Raw genomic sequence first — 15,728 nt, forward strand, 5'->3', positions numbered from 1 at the left:
AGAAATGCAAATTCTCAGCAGGGGCTCAAACCAGAAGAATGGGTTAGAAGCCCTGACCCAAAAAAGAAGAAAATGGAAGGGGTAAGGGAAGACTTCTTGGGAGATGAAACTTGAGGTGAATCTTGAAGGGTGTCAGGAGTTAGGTGAGAATGCATATTCTGAAGTTCTTTAAGTCATCATCATTTTGGTACCTCAAACATACTAAGTCTAGGTGCAAACTCAAAGGCACTGAGATACTAATTCATTTTTTAAATGCTAAATTATTTTTGAAGCCTCATTGTGCAGTTCTTTCAACTACAATGCACTTTCTCTAAACTACTGACATCCCGAGTTCACAAGAACAGAGCAAGAAAGAAAAATTAATCACTTGGCAGTTGTTTCCATCATCCATATTTCATATTTGAGAGTAATAAATCACTAAGACATATTTCATCCTCAGTTATGTTGTTTCTGTTGACAACAGCATGAAGATTTCTGGCATATGGACCTAAAAATACGTTTCGGTCCTGGCTTCACTACCTGCTAGGTGTGTGACCTCAGGCAAGTCAGTCTCTGTGCCTCACTTCCTTCACCTGTAAACATCTACTCAAAAGTTGTTGTGAGCTTGAAATAAGACAAAGCATATAAACTGCTTTTTGGTGCTGTGCCTGGCACACAGCAACAGTTATTATTCTCACTTTTGGAAAAGCATGGCAAAACAGTTTAAATACTGTTGATCTTGAACACAGAATATGTCTTGCTTTTAACTAGCATGTATGACAATATGATATTGAAAAGACGAACATATCTTTATCTTGTACTATGAGTAAAATTATTCAGCTTCAGCTTCTAGGGAGGTTATGCAAGGATTATGCCTAAGTCTCCCTTCTTCTTTAAACGCAAAAGAGATAAAATTTTCTAAGTAACAGAATCACATCATATGAGAGGTGGGGAAAGGTGAAATGAAGAAAAATCTCCTTAGCCAGAGAAGAAATAACCTGCCAAAAATCAACTATTTCCTCTACCTGGTGGTAAACTTCTCTAAGGAAGAAACTGGAACTTATGCCCCAGCCATAAGCAAAGTACTCAGCACAAAGCAGGCAACAATTAGTGAGCTTCTGACTCAATGTCTAAGGGTTTTACGCTGTATGGGATTCTGGAGGAACTTTTCGGAACACAAGCTTAGCAGCTTTTCACCTATAACAGTGAGCCTTAGCTTTTTTGAGGTCATGGCTGCTTTTGAGTATATAATAAAAAGCATGTTTCCCTCCCACAAAATATGTTCATAAATACAATATTTAGCACATGGACGTCATAAATTCAAACGATGGGCTGTTGGCATTTACCATAACAAAGATAATACGTCTTTATGGCAAGACCTCCTCTTCCATACATTGGACATGTTATCAGGAAGGACCATTCCCTGGAGAAAGACATTATGCTTGGTAGAGTATCATTGGAAAAGAGGACGACCCTCAAATGAGATGGATCGACACAGTGGTTGAAATAATGGGCTCAAACACAGAAACCGTTATGAGGATGGCACAGGACCTGGCAGTGTCTGAGGTCGCTTGAGTCCGAACCGATTGGACAGCACCTAACAACAAAAACAACCCAGGTATTACGTCTGTCTTCTGGCCAAGCTGGCTTTACCTGTTTTTCTCAGCCTGTAAGCATTTTTTGAGAACTTTTATTGATTTACAGTTCAAACTTTTCTGACGCCTCACCTATCAAAAAAATCTGCAATAACACAAAACAGTAACATACACCCAAAATGTGTGTGTGTGAGTGTGTGGAGGGAGGAGCTGCAGAGGAAGAGGGTCCGAAGCCAGAGCAACCACTTCAAGTACTTTAAGCTCGTAGAAGAGAAAACCATCTCTGCTGAAAATGCCAATCATTAAGCTATAGTTTGTAAAGTAGCATCATTAAGGTTAAGAATGGAGTGGGAGGTCTGAAAGGCCACTGATTCAATAGCAGAAAATGAAAGTGTGGAGCTGGTGGAGTCAAAAAACGATCAAATAAACAACACTGGTCAGGCCCAGAAAGAAAGACAAGGAGACGCAAAAAACAAAACAACACGAGTAAACGCGAATGCCTCTAAGGATCAATGACCACAGACAGCCTACGGGTCCGACGGGTTAAACCAAACCAGCGGATTCCTTTCAACCGAGGTGGGAAAGTAGCCCCTGCGGAAGGGCCAGGCTCCGCGACCCGAGGCTGCTCCTTGGACCACAGGTTCAGACTCTATCGATGGACATGCAGGGACCACATGGCTCCGGGGCCTGTGCACCCTCCGAGCCCCAGGAGGGTCAAGCTAAACAGGACTCCCGGGCCCGCGCACCCAGGGTCTCCACCCCACCCTCCCCCCTTAGCCTAGGCCTAAGCCCCTTCGCGAAACTCAGCCGCGACCCCACAGCCCATATCCTTACCATAATGAGGCCGGCGAAGCCCCAGCCACATCACCCTTCCGGGCCCAGGGCGGAAAAGGCTGGCACGCTTCTCCTGCCCTTCTCGCTCTCTCCCGCCGTCCGGTTGGGCCTGACAAGGCACCTCCTCCCAGGCTGCGCGGTTTAGGCGCCAGGATAGGCTCTTTTATTCCGGAAGAGGTGGGACTTAGAAAACGTCCACCGGCCCTGCGAAGCCACTGGCGCTCTCATTGGCTGCAGGACATCTATCTGGGGGAGCGGGCGTTTTGGAGGAAAAGGAAGTGGAGTGACCGAGAGGTAGGGTGCGGAAGTGGGTGCTGCCTCTAAGTAATAGTAGTCGGCTGTGTTGTTGTTGTTTTAGTTCCCTGTTATTTTCTCTCAAGAGCTCCGCAGTGTACGGAGTTTACCTGGCTCGGATCCCCTTCAGTATGTGAGCTCTTGGCATTCCGCTTGTGGAATCGCTGGGCCGCCAGGATTTCCCGCCTTCATCCGCTACGCATGCACCTGTTGGGCTCGCTTTTTAGTTTCTGTTGGCGCCTGAGAGAATCCTGGGCTTGTAAAGCGCTTTTGGAATGCTTTGGATTGGTTGTGGGTTACCTAGGAGGCCTTTTAAATCTGGGGGCTGTATTGGGTAGGCTGTTTGATCAGCTCCCTAACATCCGCCTTCCATCCTTCCCCGCGAGCTTTTTGCTAACTGCAAGGATTGTATTCTATCTGGGGCTGCAACCTTTGGGGTTAGGAAAGAACTTTCTGTAATAATAAATGGAAGGAACTGACCTCTCCTGAGTGCAATAATTAATTAGTTAATGTAGAGGAGTTATCAACCAGCAAGGCAAAACACCTTTTCCTTTTAATCAGTAGTAGTATTTTTTAGCTTCTTCTGGTTTTAATACCAGTAAGCGATGCCGCCCTCCCCACCCTGTTTTTTCTTTTGGCAATTTTTAGTCGGAGAAGGCTTTAACGTATTCACGTTTGCATAGTTCTTGGAATTATTCAGAAGTCGGAGGTACAGAATATCAGGCAACGGAGGGTTCTTTTAAGAATATTGCCAATTTTTTTTATTGACTCAGAAGGTGAGTCAGTATCTCATATGAGATATTCATTTATGAGCTCAACTCTGCCAAACTATGAGACTACTGTATTTAGGTCAACACAATTAGAGCGTTTGGGTTTTTGCTACCTGTGATTACATTGTTTGGTACTGCACACTTAAATTTTTGTTTTATTTATTTATTTTTTACCATGACTAGCTTGGTTTTTGAATCCATTATCCTGAAGTGTCAAGAATTGGTCATATATACAAATTTATTAGTTGCTGTTTAGCTGGCTCATATTTATGGCGACACGTTGTATAACAATGAAACTTTTGCCAGGTTCTGCACCATCTTCACTATCCTTGGTATATTCCAGTCCATTCTTCCAGCCCACTGTGTGTTCTGAGTGCCTTCCAACCTAGGGGACTCAAAGCACTATACTGGACAATATTCTTATGTGATCCATAGGATTTTCATTGGCAAATTTTTGGAAGTAGATGGTTAGGCCTTTCTTCCTAGTCTGTCTTAGTCTGGAAGTTCTACTGAGACCTGTACACTATGGGTCACCCTGCTGGTATTTGCAGTGCCAGCGGCATAGCTTTTGGTATCATAGCAACACTAAAAAAAAACAAACTTATTGCTTTCCAGTGGATTCTGACTCAGCGACTCTATAGGAGAGAGTAGAACGGCACCACAGATTTTCCAAGGAGCAGCTGGTGGATTTGACCTTTTGATTAGTAGCCAAAAGCTTAACCACTGTGCTACAAGGGCCCCAGCAACACTCAAGCCACCACAATATGACAAACGGACAGATAGGTGGTAGATACACAAATTAGCAAGTGTTCATTGAGCACCAGCTTTATTTAAGGCATCACGAGAGTATACTAAAAGGGCAAAGATGGCTTTAGTTTAATGGGGCAGAAAGGGATGAGAAATGTATGAAAATATACAGTACCTTCCTCCCATCCACAAAAAAAACAAAAAATCTGCCTCTCTATTGTAATTGCTTTATATTATGTATTAAAACTCTTGCTAGTCATATTAAACAAACTTGGTTTCGTTGTGGAAATTATGTTTTGCTACTTGTCAAGCTTGGTTTCTAGAGTAGTAAATGTGTCTGTAGACATAATGGACTTTGGCTTTTCTGTGAGAATTGTCTTTATCTTTGTGGAAATTTCAGAGTATTACGATATTTTATGGAAATAATGTGCAACTTCTATGTTTGTTTGCCAACTGTGCCCTCTCTCACAAGGTATTTTTGCTAAGGGCCGCTATGCCAATTTTTTTTACATGTTATAAAAAAATTGACAGAAGGTGTTATGAAAATATCTGGGGGGGATTGACAAACAGACATTGAAGGCGTGCCTTATTTGTGTAAAAATATGGGACTTCAGTATGAAGCAGTGCTTCAAATTACCTGCGAAGATCATTAGGAAACTGAAGTTGTTAGAGACCACAAATGATTTTTTGTATTATTTTTATGGATTATAATTAGTTTAGGCTGTCATATATCTCAGCTTCAAAATTACAGAAAACAATATTTGCCGGTTACTTTTTTTTATCCATAGAGAAATACGAATGCCAGTAGATGAGGCTGAACATACGTGTATAATGTTTATTGTATTCTTAAAAAACAGCAAACAAAGTTAATCTGGCATCTGGTGAGATCTCTGGGGAGTCTGCGATTGAGCTGTATAAGCACATAAACTCTCTGCTTTTGTTTTTTGCTGCCAGTGACCTAGTTTAAGTACTAATTTATACCACTTTAACTATTTCAAAAGTCTTCTTTCTGTAGCTCTGCTCTGGATTCTCATTTCAAACCATCTTTGATATTTTCTTGCTAAAAAGCAAGTAAGACTATTATTCCTTTGTTCAAAGATTATTGTCTCTCACATCTAGGAGAGTATCTCCCACTTTGGGTTCATGGCTTCCTAGAATTACATGTAAACATAGTACATATTTACCTTTTCTGTGAGAGAGTGCATGGTGGTGTGAGAATTAAATGAGTTAATACAAGTAAATCATCTAGCCAAGTATTTAGCATGGAGTTTTTTTTTAAGCATGCAGGAAGTCTTGGTTGTTAACTGTGTGCATGGCTTTCTCCTTCATTAAATTAAAAGGTTGAGGGGAGGGATGATGATGAAAGGATGATTGTATCTGTATACATAGTTGTTAAGTGCCATTGAGTCTGTTCAGACTCATAGTGACTTCATGTACAACAGAACGAAACACTGCCCTGTCCCAAGCCATCCTACAGTCATTGCTGTGCTTGAGCCCATTATTGCATCACTGTGTCAGTCCATCTTGTTGAGTGTCTTCCCCTTACCCTCTACTTTACCAAGCATGATCCTCTTCTCTGGGGACTGGTCCCTTCTGATAACATGTCCAAAGTATGTGAGACGAAGTCTTGCCATCCTGTAACTAAATGAGGGTTCTTGTCCTGTCCCATTGGCCGATCGAAATAAGACGGACACCACACCACCTGTTGCAAGGGAAACAGAAAGTGGAAATTTATTGTTTGTGCAAACAAGGAGCATCTTAGGGCCTAGCAGCTGAAGGGCCTAGCAGCTGAAGGACCACGCACTCCCAGCCCCAGGGGAACTTGGAGCTTTTATGCCCTCCAGTCCCCAGGGGGTGGGATTGGTGCCCAAAATCCAACACCCCATCCCTCCCATGTCCATATTTGGAGATCCAGGTGCTGAGTCATTTGTAAAGGAAGGGAACTTTTGCTTTACAAATGGGCTCGGCTGCAGCTGTGTGCCAGAGACCATCTTTCTCTCTGTCAAAGTTCAGGTCTGGGGTCCGGTTTGGGGCCATGGGCCTTGAGGTCCTGAGCACGTGCCAAGATCTTGGTTTGCACATGCACGGGATTTTGGCATCAAATTCAAGCTGCAGTTAGGGCCCTTGGCACAGTTGGGCAAAACCACAGTCAGAAGCCATGGCTTGGTGGGCGTCAAGATGGGGGGAAACTGTGGTGGAGAGGGGAAAGCCTCAGCGGTGGCTTCAATCCTAGCTTCTAGGGAGCATTCTGGCTGCACTTCTTCCAAGACAGGTTTGTTTGTTCTTCTGGCAGTCCATGGTATATTTAGTGTTCTTTGCCAACACCATAATTCAGAGACATCAATTCTTCAGTCTTCCTTATTTATTGTCCAGCTTTTGCATACATATGAGGTGATTGAAAATACCATGGCTTTGAATACGTACCAAAAATCAGCTGTTGCTGTTGAGTCAATTCCTACTCATAGTGATATTACAGGACAGAGTAGAACTGTCCTATAGGGTCTCCAAGGAGCAGCTGGTGGATCCGAATTGCCCACCTTTATGGTTAGCAGCCATAGCTCACCATAGCTTTTAACCACTGTGCCACCAGGGCTCCTTGTATATATTGGGCACTCAATAGTTTTTTTTATTATTATTATTAAATTGATATTGCAGACCACTTTCTCCCTTATTCTCTTCTTACTTGTGTCTAGTATTAATAATGATAATATTGATGGTAATGGTTTCCCGTTACATTATTTGCCTTTTTTTATTCACTAACACTCAGATGTATTAAAAGACAAAATTTTGCCTCCTGAATTGTTAGTTTTCTCTGGTCCTCAGCCAGCCTTCACCTTAATCCTGAGGTCAAGATTCTTTGTATTCTAGTCTTTTTATTTTTGTTCTCTCATTCTCTTTCCCCATGGCTTTCAAATTAAGTCCTACAGAAGTTTTGTTTGGCCTGCATGTTATTTCTCTCACCATATGAAATGCTTCCCTTAACTCTGCTTCCAACCCCATTTATTTGCACTTCTGTGCAACAAAAATCCTCTGAAGAGTTTAACTGTTATCTGTTCTCTATCTCCCAATTCTTTTTCTAATCTTAAACCCACTCCAATATGGCTATTGCCCCCATACTCCACTAAGACTGCTTTTGTTAATGTCACTAGTGATCTCTTGGTGGTGATCATTCTTAGGCCTCAAGGTATTTGACCTATCAGCCACCTTTGACACAGATGATCACTCCCTTTTCCATATTATGAAGTAAAACCTGCAAAATCCAGAATCTGTGTAAGGCAGAAACCTGTCAGAGAAGGACAGCTTGAGTATTTTCCACTAATAGAGAGTAGAAAGAAAGGCAGTAAGACTGCATGCTGTCAAAGGCAGAAAACTTGCAAGACCCAGAAAAACAAGGCAGTCCCATTGAGTTCCAGCTCTCACAGGTTTCTCTCTATTTTCTTCACTTGATTTCCAGGACACCACACTCTGTTGGTTTTCCTTTTACCTCATTTGTTGCTTCTTATCAGTCTCCTCTGCTGGGTCCTTCTGTTCTTCCTGGTCTCTTTTTGTTGAAATATTCCAAGGCTTAATCTTTGATTCTGTTCTTTTCTTCTGTTTATACTTCCTCTTGATAATATCATCAAGTCTCACGGCTTTACATACCATCTGTATACCCAATAACTCCCATGTTTGTATTCCTAGTCCCCATTCTTTTTGAACTGCAGATTTTCATATTCAGTTGTCTACCTTTGCATCTCTACCTGATGCATCTAAAAGAGATCTCAAACTCAAATGTCCCAAACTGGACTCCTCTTCTTTTCCCCCAAACCTGCCCAATTCTTTCTCATCTCAATTGGTGGCAACCCTATACAGCTAGTTGCTCAGAGTTAAATATTTGGAGTCATCCTTGATTCTTTGTTTTCTCTTATACTCCATCAACTCCATCAGCAAATTCTGTTGGCTCTCTCTATAAACTATATCTGGAATCTGACCATTTACTATCGTGTACTCCTATGATCATCTTTTGCTTAGATTTCTATTAGCCTCTGTATTAGCCATCTAGTGCTGCTATACCAGAAATACCATAAGTGGGTGGCTTTAACAAAGAGAAATTTATTTCCTCACAGTAAAGTAGGCTAAAAGTCCAAATTCAGGGAGTCAGCTCCAGGGAAGTCTTTCTCCCTTGTTCGACTCTGGAGGAAGCTTCCTTGTCGTCATCCTTCCCCTGGCCGAGGAGTCTCTCAGGCACAGAGACCCCAGGTCCAAAGGATGCGCTCTGCTTCCAGTGTTGCTTTCTTGGTGGTATGAGGTGTCCCCCCTTCCCCTGTCTCTCTGCTCACTTCTTTCTTTTATATCTCAAGAGATTGCCTCAAGACACAGTCTAATCTTGTAGATTGAGTTCTGCCTCACTGACACAACTGCTACCCATCCTCCCTCATTAACATCACAGAGGCAGGGTTTACAACCTATAGGAAAATCAGACAATACCAGGAATCATGGCCCAGCCAAACTGATACATTTTTGGGGGGACATAATTCAACCTATGACAGCTTCTATCATTTCTTGCTTGGATTACAGTAAGTGTTCTAACTTATCTCCCTGTTTTCTTCAACCCTTGCCTCCCTCCATTCTATTCTCATACAACAGCTAGAGTGATATTTTTTAAAATGTATGTAAATTGTATTAAAATGTAAAGTTCTAAATGCAATGTGTCAGCCTAGGTTGGCTCCCGGAACAGGAAAAGGGCATTAATGGTACCAAAAACCTAAATGTGCAGAGAAACACCAAAAATTAGTATAACAAAATATATTTATTGTAAGTAGATACGAATTGAATTGGGCAGTGTCAGCTTGAACATATCAGGAAGGTGTGAAGGCCCTATAGGATTTCCAGGTCTGGAGCCCTGGTGGTGCAGTGGTTAAGAGCTCATCTGCTAACCAACGGGTTGGCAGTTCGAATCCATCAGGTGCTCCTTGGAAACTAACTCTATGGGGCAGTTCTGCTCTGTCCTATAGGGTCATTAAGAGTCGGAATAGACTCAACGGCAGCGGGTTTAATATTTATGGAAGCATTCTGCCATATCTTTTCAGGTGGGTTCAAACTACCAACCTTTTGATTAGCAGCCGGCCTTTTGATTAGCAGCCGGCCTTTTGATTAGCAACTGAGTGTTTAACCACTGCTCCACCAGGGCTCCTTATCTGAAACATACTCAATAAATTTTGGATGAATGAATGAACTTGATGGGGTGTTTGCGTTCCTAATTCCTGATATGCTGTCCGAAACATTGATTGTTTATCATTTTCATATATCATGCTGTTTCTTGTCTCCATACTTTGCTCATGCAGACTTTTCTGCCTGGAATACCCTTCACTACCTTTCTCCCTTCACCCCTAAACCCTTTTCACCTAACCATTTCTTTCTCATCCTTGAAGACTCATATCAGATGTTACTCAATGAAGCCTTCCCTGAAATGTCAGGCTGGCTTAAGTGCTACTTTTCAGAGTTGCTCCCACCCTGCTTCTGAACTTCATAATTTTCTTTGGATATTTCCGTCTCACTAGGGAGCTGGAACTGTGTCTTATCCATATATGGAGTGTCATAGCCTAGTACATAGCAAGTAGTCAGCGACTGTTTTAATGTATTAATGGCATGACCATAGCCACTCACCTGGGTCTTCTGAGTCAATCAGTACTCTTTTTGCTATACTTTTTCTCTAGGACAAAGGTGACTGCCTTTAAAATAATAGGACAACAATTCTTTTTACACAAGCAGCTGAGTACTTAACTGTGCACTTGCCACTCTAGGAAGTGGTTAATGGATTTTATAGCTGTGGGCAGTTTGCTCCTTGTCCTTTGTGAAGCTGCCAGCACTGGTAAGAAAATGAGTTGTGCATTTTTTTTTTCCTAAGACTTTGGCTGAAATTATTGAAGAGGGGACTATGTATTGTAGTCAGCAAATTTTTAATGATGAAATTGGGCTCTTTTGGGGAGGAAAATACTGTTTATTTAGATTTACATAACCAAAAAGAATAAATCCATACAAGGATTCCAAACGGCTCATGAGACACTTATGTTTTTGCTAGAGGCCAGTAATACCAGTAGCTTTAAATTGAATTTTGCTGTGTGGCATTGGGAAACCCCAGAGTGTTTATAAGTTATTGCAAAGATTTTCTCCCCCATGATATGGACATTTATTTTTAAGGTTAAGTCAATGATGATTAGCTTGTCAACATGGTCTCTGACACTTGGCACAAAAATTAGATAAACTAACTTTACATGTAAGCATTGTTTAATCCTAGTTAATGAGCCGTGCTGAATTCAAACTATCCTTTGAATACCATTATCATTGTTGCAGCCTATAAGCCCGTCTATCATAACTTTGCCTAGCCTTTAGGACTAACAAAAGGAATAGTTGAACTCTATATGTTCTGAAAAGGCTTCAGTATCAATGATGAGGTTTGGGATTAAGTCTAGTGGTCAAGTACAGCTGTTACTTGGAGAACAATTGATTTGTGTCTCACTTCCTGAATTTTATAAACCCTACAGACTTGACCAAATAATTGAAATAAGTGAAGAGCTCAATCTGGTCTTTGTGTGAGAGGGTGCTATTAGTTTACCTATAATCCAATCTGAACAGTTAATGAGAATTATATTGAATAAGGAAGGACTTTGCTCAATTGGAACAGAAATGAGTGGTAAGAAATATGATGCAGGCATCGTTGAAGAGACTCATCAAAGCCTTGAAAGTACAAACACTGACATGCTGGGACATGTCAATATTTACCATAAAATTTGAAAGTTGCCAAGTTCCTGCTTAAGAAATGTGACCTTAGCATTGAACACAGTAAATAAATAAGGAATATGTCCAAATGAACATCTGCTCAGAGAAAATAGGATCACATCTGTCTAAACTTTGGAGTACTTAAAAGTTAAAGTTTAAAAATTTATTGATGATTCTTTGGTAATTTGTTAGGTAGATTTCTTGTTCAGTACACTATGCTAATTCCATGTGTGGATGTGTAGATTTAAGTAATTAAAAAAAAAGATTATATGGTCATTATTTATAACTTTGTAAATTAGTTTGTGCTATGGTACTCATCTCCAAATTCAATACGAACGAAAATGTTCCTTAGCACTATGTTTAGGAACCAACTTACCCATTTTTTTAACATTGTTAAAATCAGTTTATGTCATGACCTAGGTATTACTTTTGGAAACCAAAACTTTATACTCTGAGAACTTTCATATGGCAACAGAGAAAATATACAAAGTTTCTCAAGTTTAAATATAACAAGGAAATCTGTCCTGGTTATCATTATCTGATGACTATGCCTCAGAAGAAAGCTTGTGGAGTAAAGAGCAAGTTAAATCAGCATATTCAGCTGGATATTTCCTATAGGGTCGCTATGAGTTGAAATCGACTCAATGGCACTGGGTACTGGAATCACAGACCACTGCCAAATTATCACTGCAGTTTAACAAAGGGCATTTGGTGCAAAGTAGAGACATTTGAAGCTTTTATGTCAAGTCATTGGACCTATACAATCTTATATCTGTTTCACAGACTTGTAGATGAAGGTTAAACTGAACATTCTTTAAATAAAAATCCTAAAAGTGGATTTGTCCTCCCATTGCTTCTCTTTTCTGGTGGTAGAGATTGATGGCTTTTATATGCTAATGAAATCATTTAATCACATCGTAATGCTGTGTTGATATTGTACAGAACAGGTGAAACATACAATTGAGATCATATATTCTAGCAGAAGAAACATTGGTTTCTTTAAATATCTTGATAAACATGAGACAACAAATTTGCTTATAGACTCATCAGAGGCTCTTAGTACTTGCCCATTATTTTCAGTGTATTAGTCACAGGTAGAAGAGAAAGCAGTATGATTTTACAATTTAAATCAATTTAGAGAATATTTGCCAGTATTCTGAGATGAGATGTTGAGCTTTGAGGAGAAAACATTAGGCTCCTTAATTCCTGACTTTTAAAACTTGCAAAACACATTTTGGCATGTAACCAAGACTTGAACCTTTGTTTTGAATGGACTTTAATATTATGGTGGTTTTTCTTTCTAGAATTATTAGGACCTTTTGTAGTTTTCTTCCTGAACTACCTGTTATCACTTATATACTCTGTATTGATGACAAAGCTGCCCAGTGGTTTTAAAATGTCACACGCTTTATATTTGGTGAGACTGTAAGTGTATTAAGCTGAAAATATGAAACTTCCTGTTTGGTGTTAGATATAGTGGGTTTATAATGGAGAATTTCCCAAAGTGTGGTACTCATACCGCTGATAGAACATTACCACACCTATAACTATGTCGCAGAGTACTATGAGATAATCGAAGTTAACAGAATTAAGTGATTTGCTGAAGTCCATACAACCTTTGGATGACAATGAAGATTCATATTTAAGTCTGTCTGATTCCAAAGCCTGATACAAGGTAACTTAAGCAAAAGAGAAATTCTTAGCTTCATATTTTTAAAAATCAACTTTTAGATCTAGGTTCTGGTACATCTTGAATCAGGTCTGACCTGCTCTCTACCTCTCAGTTCTGCCTTCTGCTGGGTTAAATTCATTCTTAGTAATTCGAGGCTCACAGCATCCTAATAACAAATCTAGTTAAAAAAAAAAAAAAAAAAAAGTCTTGGAATCAAAGATCGTTCTTCCTAATTGTCCTAACTTGATTCATATGCTCATCTCTGAATCAGTCATTGAGATTGGAACGCATAGTTGACTTAGATTATGTCTGTGTTCCACCCCTGGAATCTGGGGCTGGAGTCAGCTTTGCCCAAAGCCAGTGGGCTGAGAACAGCAGAGGTAGGAATCATTCAAAGTATTCTTGCTATAAGTCAGGAGAGTCTGTTGGGTGGCAAAATCAACAAATTCTCTCTAAAAGTTGGGCGAATGAGCACTCTTAACCTGCAGTGCAGTGGGACGTGGACCATGGCGCCGATGACAATCTCTAACGAGCAATAGTGATAACTGACATTGAATCCTTCAACTGGGAACCTGTTTTTTTTTTTTAAGGAATTGAGAGGGAAAGGTAAGCTAGTCTTTCAAATCAGTACAGTCTAAATGAATTCAGCCATTTGAATTAGGGCTCTTTATTGGTTATGTTCCAGGAACTGTAACTGGTGTTTGATTCATATTTGTTAGGTCAGAAATCTAAGATTATGTGATTCTAATGATATGCCACAGAACGGGAAATTTTGGAAAAGAGCAGCATTCTTGTTACTTCTGGTTTCTTTATGGTGGTTGTTTCATCTAATAACTGAGTATACATATGAAGTTGTTCATATATTATTTTTTTTTTACAAGTTTTGGTTTTAAGAACAAGTTATTAACGTATAACCAATAAAATATTGAAATAATTTCATATATATATTTTTATTGCACTTTAAGTGAAAGTATTTTTAAGGTCAGTCCCTCATACAAAAACTTATACACACATTGTTATGTGACCCTAGTTACTCTCCCTATAATGTGACGGCACACTCCTCCTCTCCACCCTGTATTTTCCGTGTCTATTCAGTCAGCTCCTGTCCTCCTCTGCCTTCTCATCTAACCTCTGGACAGGAGCTGCCCACTTAGTCTCATGTGTCTACTTGAGCTAAGAAGCACACTCCTCACTACTATCACTTTATGTCTTATAGTCTAGTCTAATCTTTGTCTGAAGAATTGGCTTCCAGAATGGTTTTAGTTTTGGGATAATAGAGAGTCTGGGGGACATGTCTTCTGGAATCCCTCCAGTCTCAGTCAGACCATTAAGTCTGGTCTTTTTACTAGAATGTGAGTTCTACATCCCACTTTTATCCTGCTCCATCAGAGACTCTCCGTTGTATTCCCTGTCAAGGCAGTCATTGGTGATAGCCAAGCACCATCTAGTTCTTCCGGTCTCAGGCTGATGGAGTCTTTGGTTTATGTGGCTCTTTCTGTCTCTTGGGCTCATATTTTCCTTGTGTCTTTGGTGTTCTTCATTCTCCTTTGCTCCATGAGGGTTGGGACCAATTAATGCATCTTAAATGGCTCTTTGCTAGCTTTTAAGACCTCAGACGCCACTCATCAAAGTGAGATGCAGAACATTTTCTTAATAAACTTTGTTAAGAGGCCAGTTGACTTCTGTGTTCACTGAAACTGTGGTCCCCAGCCATCCTCCCCTGTTACACTGTCTCTCATGTCTCTCGTGTTTGGTTGTATTCAGGAAACTTCTTAGCTTTTGGTTTAGTCCGGTTATGCTGACCTCCCGTTTGTGTTTGTCCTTCCCGTCACCTAAAATAATTCTTGTCTACTATCTGGTTAGTGAATACCCCTCTTCCTCCCTCCTCCACCCTCATAACCATCAAAAAATGTTTTCTTCTGTGTTTAAACCTTTTCTTGAGTTCTTAAAATAGCGGTCGCATACAATATTTGTCCTTTTGCAGCTGACTAATTTCACCCAGCATAATGCCTTCCAGATTCATCCATGTTATGCGGTGTTTTGTGGATTCATCATTGTTCTTTATTGTTGCATAATATTCCATTGCGTGAATATACCATAATCTGTTTATCCATTTGTCCGTTGATGGGCACCTTGGTTGTTTCCATCTTTTTGCTATTGTAAACAGTGCTGCGATAAACATGGGTGTGCATATATCTGTTCGTGTGAGAGCTCTTATTTCTCTAGGATGTATTCCAAGGAGTGGAGTTGCTGGAACGTAGTTGTTTCTAGCTTTTTAAAGAAGCTTTTTTAAAGAAGCCCCAAATCAATTTCTAAAGTGGATCTACCACGTTATATTCCCACCAGCAATGTATAAGTGTTCCAATCTCTCCACAACCTCTCCAACATTTATTATTTTATGTTTTTTTGATTAATGGTAGCCTTGTTGGGGTGAGGTGGTATCTCATTGTAGTTTTGATTTGCATTTCTCTAATAGCTAATGATCATGAGCATTTCCTTATGTGTCTGTTAGCTACCAGAATGTCTTCTTTGGTGAAGTGCCTGTTCATATCTTTTGCCCATTTTTTAATTGTGTTATTTGTCTTTTTCTTGTTGAGGTTTTGCAATATCATATAGATATTAGAGATTAGATGCTAATCAGATTTGTCATAGCTAGGCTGTAGGTTGCCTTTTTAGTTTTTTGGTGAATTCTTTGGATGAGCATAAATGTTTGACTTTTAAGAGTGCCAAGTTACCTAGCATCTCCTCTGCTCTTTGTGCATTTTTAGTAATGTTTTGTATACTGTTTATGTCATGTATTAGGGCTCCTAGCATTGTCTCTATTTTTTCTTCCATGATCTTTATCATTTTAGAATTTATATTTGGGTCTTTGATCCATTTTGAGTTAGTTGTTCTGCATGGTGTGAGGTATGGGTCTTGTTTCATTTTTTTGCAGATAGTTATCTAGCTATGCCAGCATCACTTATTAAAGAGACTGTCTTTTCCCCCATTTAATGGACTTTGGGCCTTTGTAAAATATCAGCTGCTTATAAGTGTATGAAGTTACATCTGGATTCTCAATTCTGTTCCATTGTTCTA

General features: G+C 40.0%; 2 protein-coding genes across 3 annotated transcripts in view; one reads left to right on the top strand and one right to left on the bottom strand.

Moving 5' to 3' along the window:
- The window catches only part of TMEM167A (transmembrane protein 167A), a 39,057-nt gene extending 36,517 nt beyond the window's left edge, over window positions 1–2,540 (bottom strand). For both annotated transcript variants that reach the window (XR_002785144.2, XM_010588255.3), the window contains exon 1: window positions 2,409–2,540. Coding sequence is in view for 1 of the 2 variants with exons in the window: in XM_010588255.3 (XP_010586557.1) it covers window positions 2,409–2,411 (3 nt within the window). In the remaining variant the exon portion in view is untranslated. The remainder of the gene's footprint in view (window positions 1–2,408) is intronic.
- A 76-nt stretch (window positions 2,541–2,616) lies between these two features.
- XRCC4 (X-ray repair cross complementing 4) overlaps window positions 2,617–15,728 on the top strand; it is a 342,053-nt gene continuing 328,941 nt past the window's right edge. The window contains exon 1 of the mRNA XM_064273781.1: window positions 2,617–2,702. The gene's annotated coding sequence lies outside the window, so the exon portion shown is untranslated. The remainder of the gene's footprint in view (window positions 2,703–15,728) is intronic.

Source organism: Loxodonta africana, chromosome 2 (assembly GCF_030014295.1).
Source record: "Loxodonta africana isolate mLoxAfr1 chromosome 2, mLoxAfr1.hap2, whole genome shotgun sequence".
Classification (NCBI taxonomy): Eukaryota; Metazoa; Chordata; class Mammalia; order Proboscidea; family Elephantidae; genus Loxodonta; species Loxodonta africana.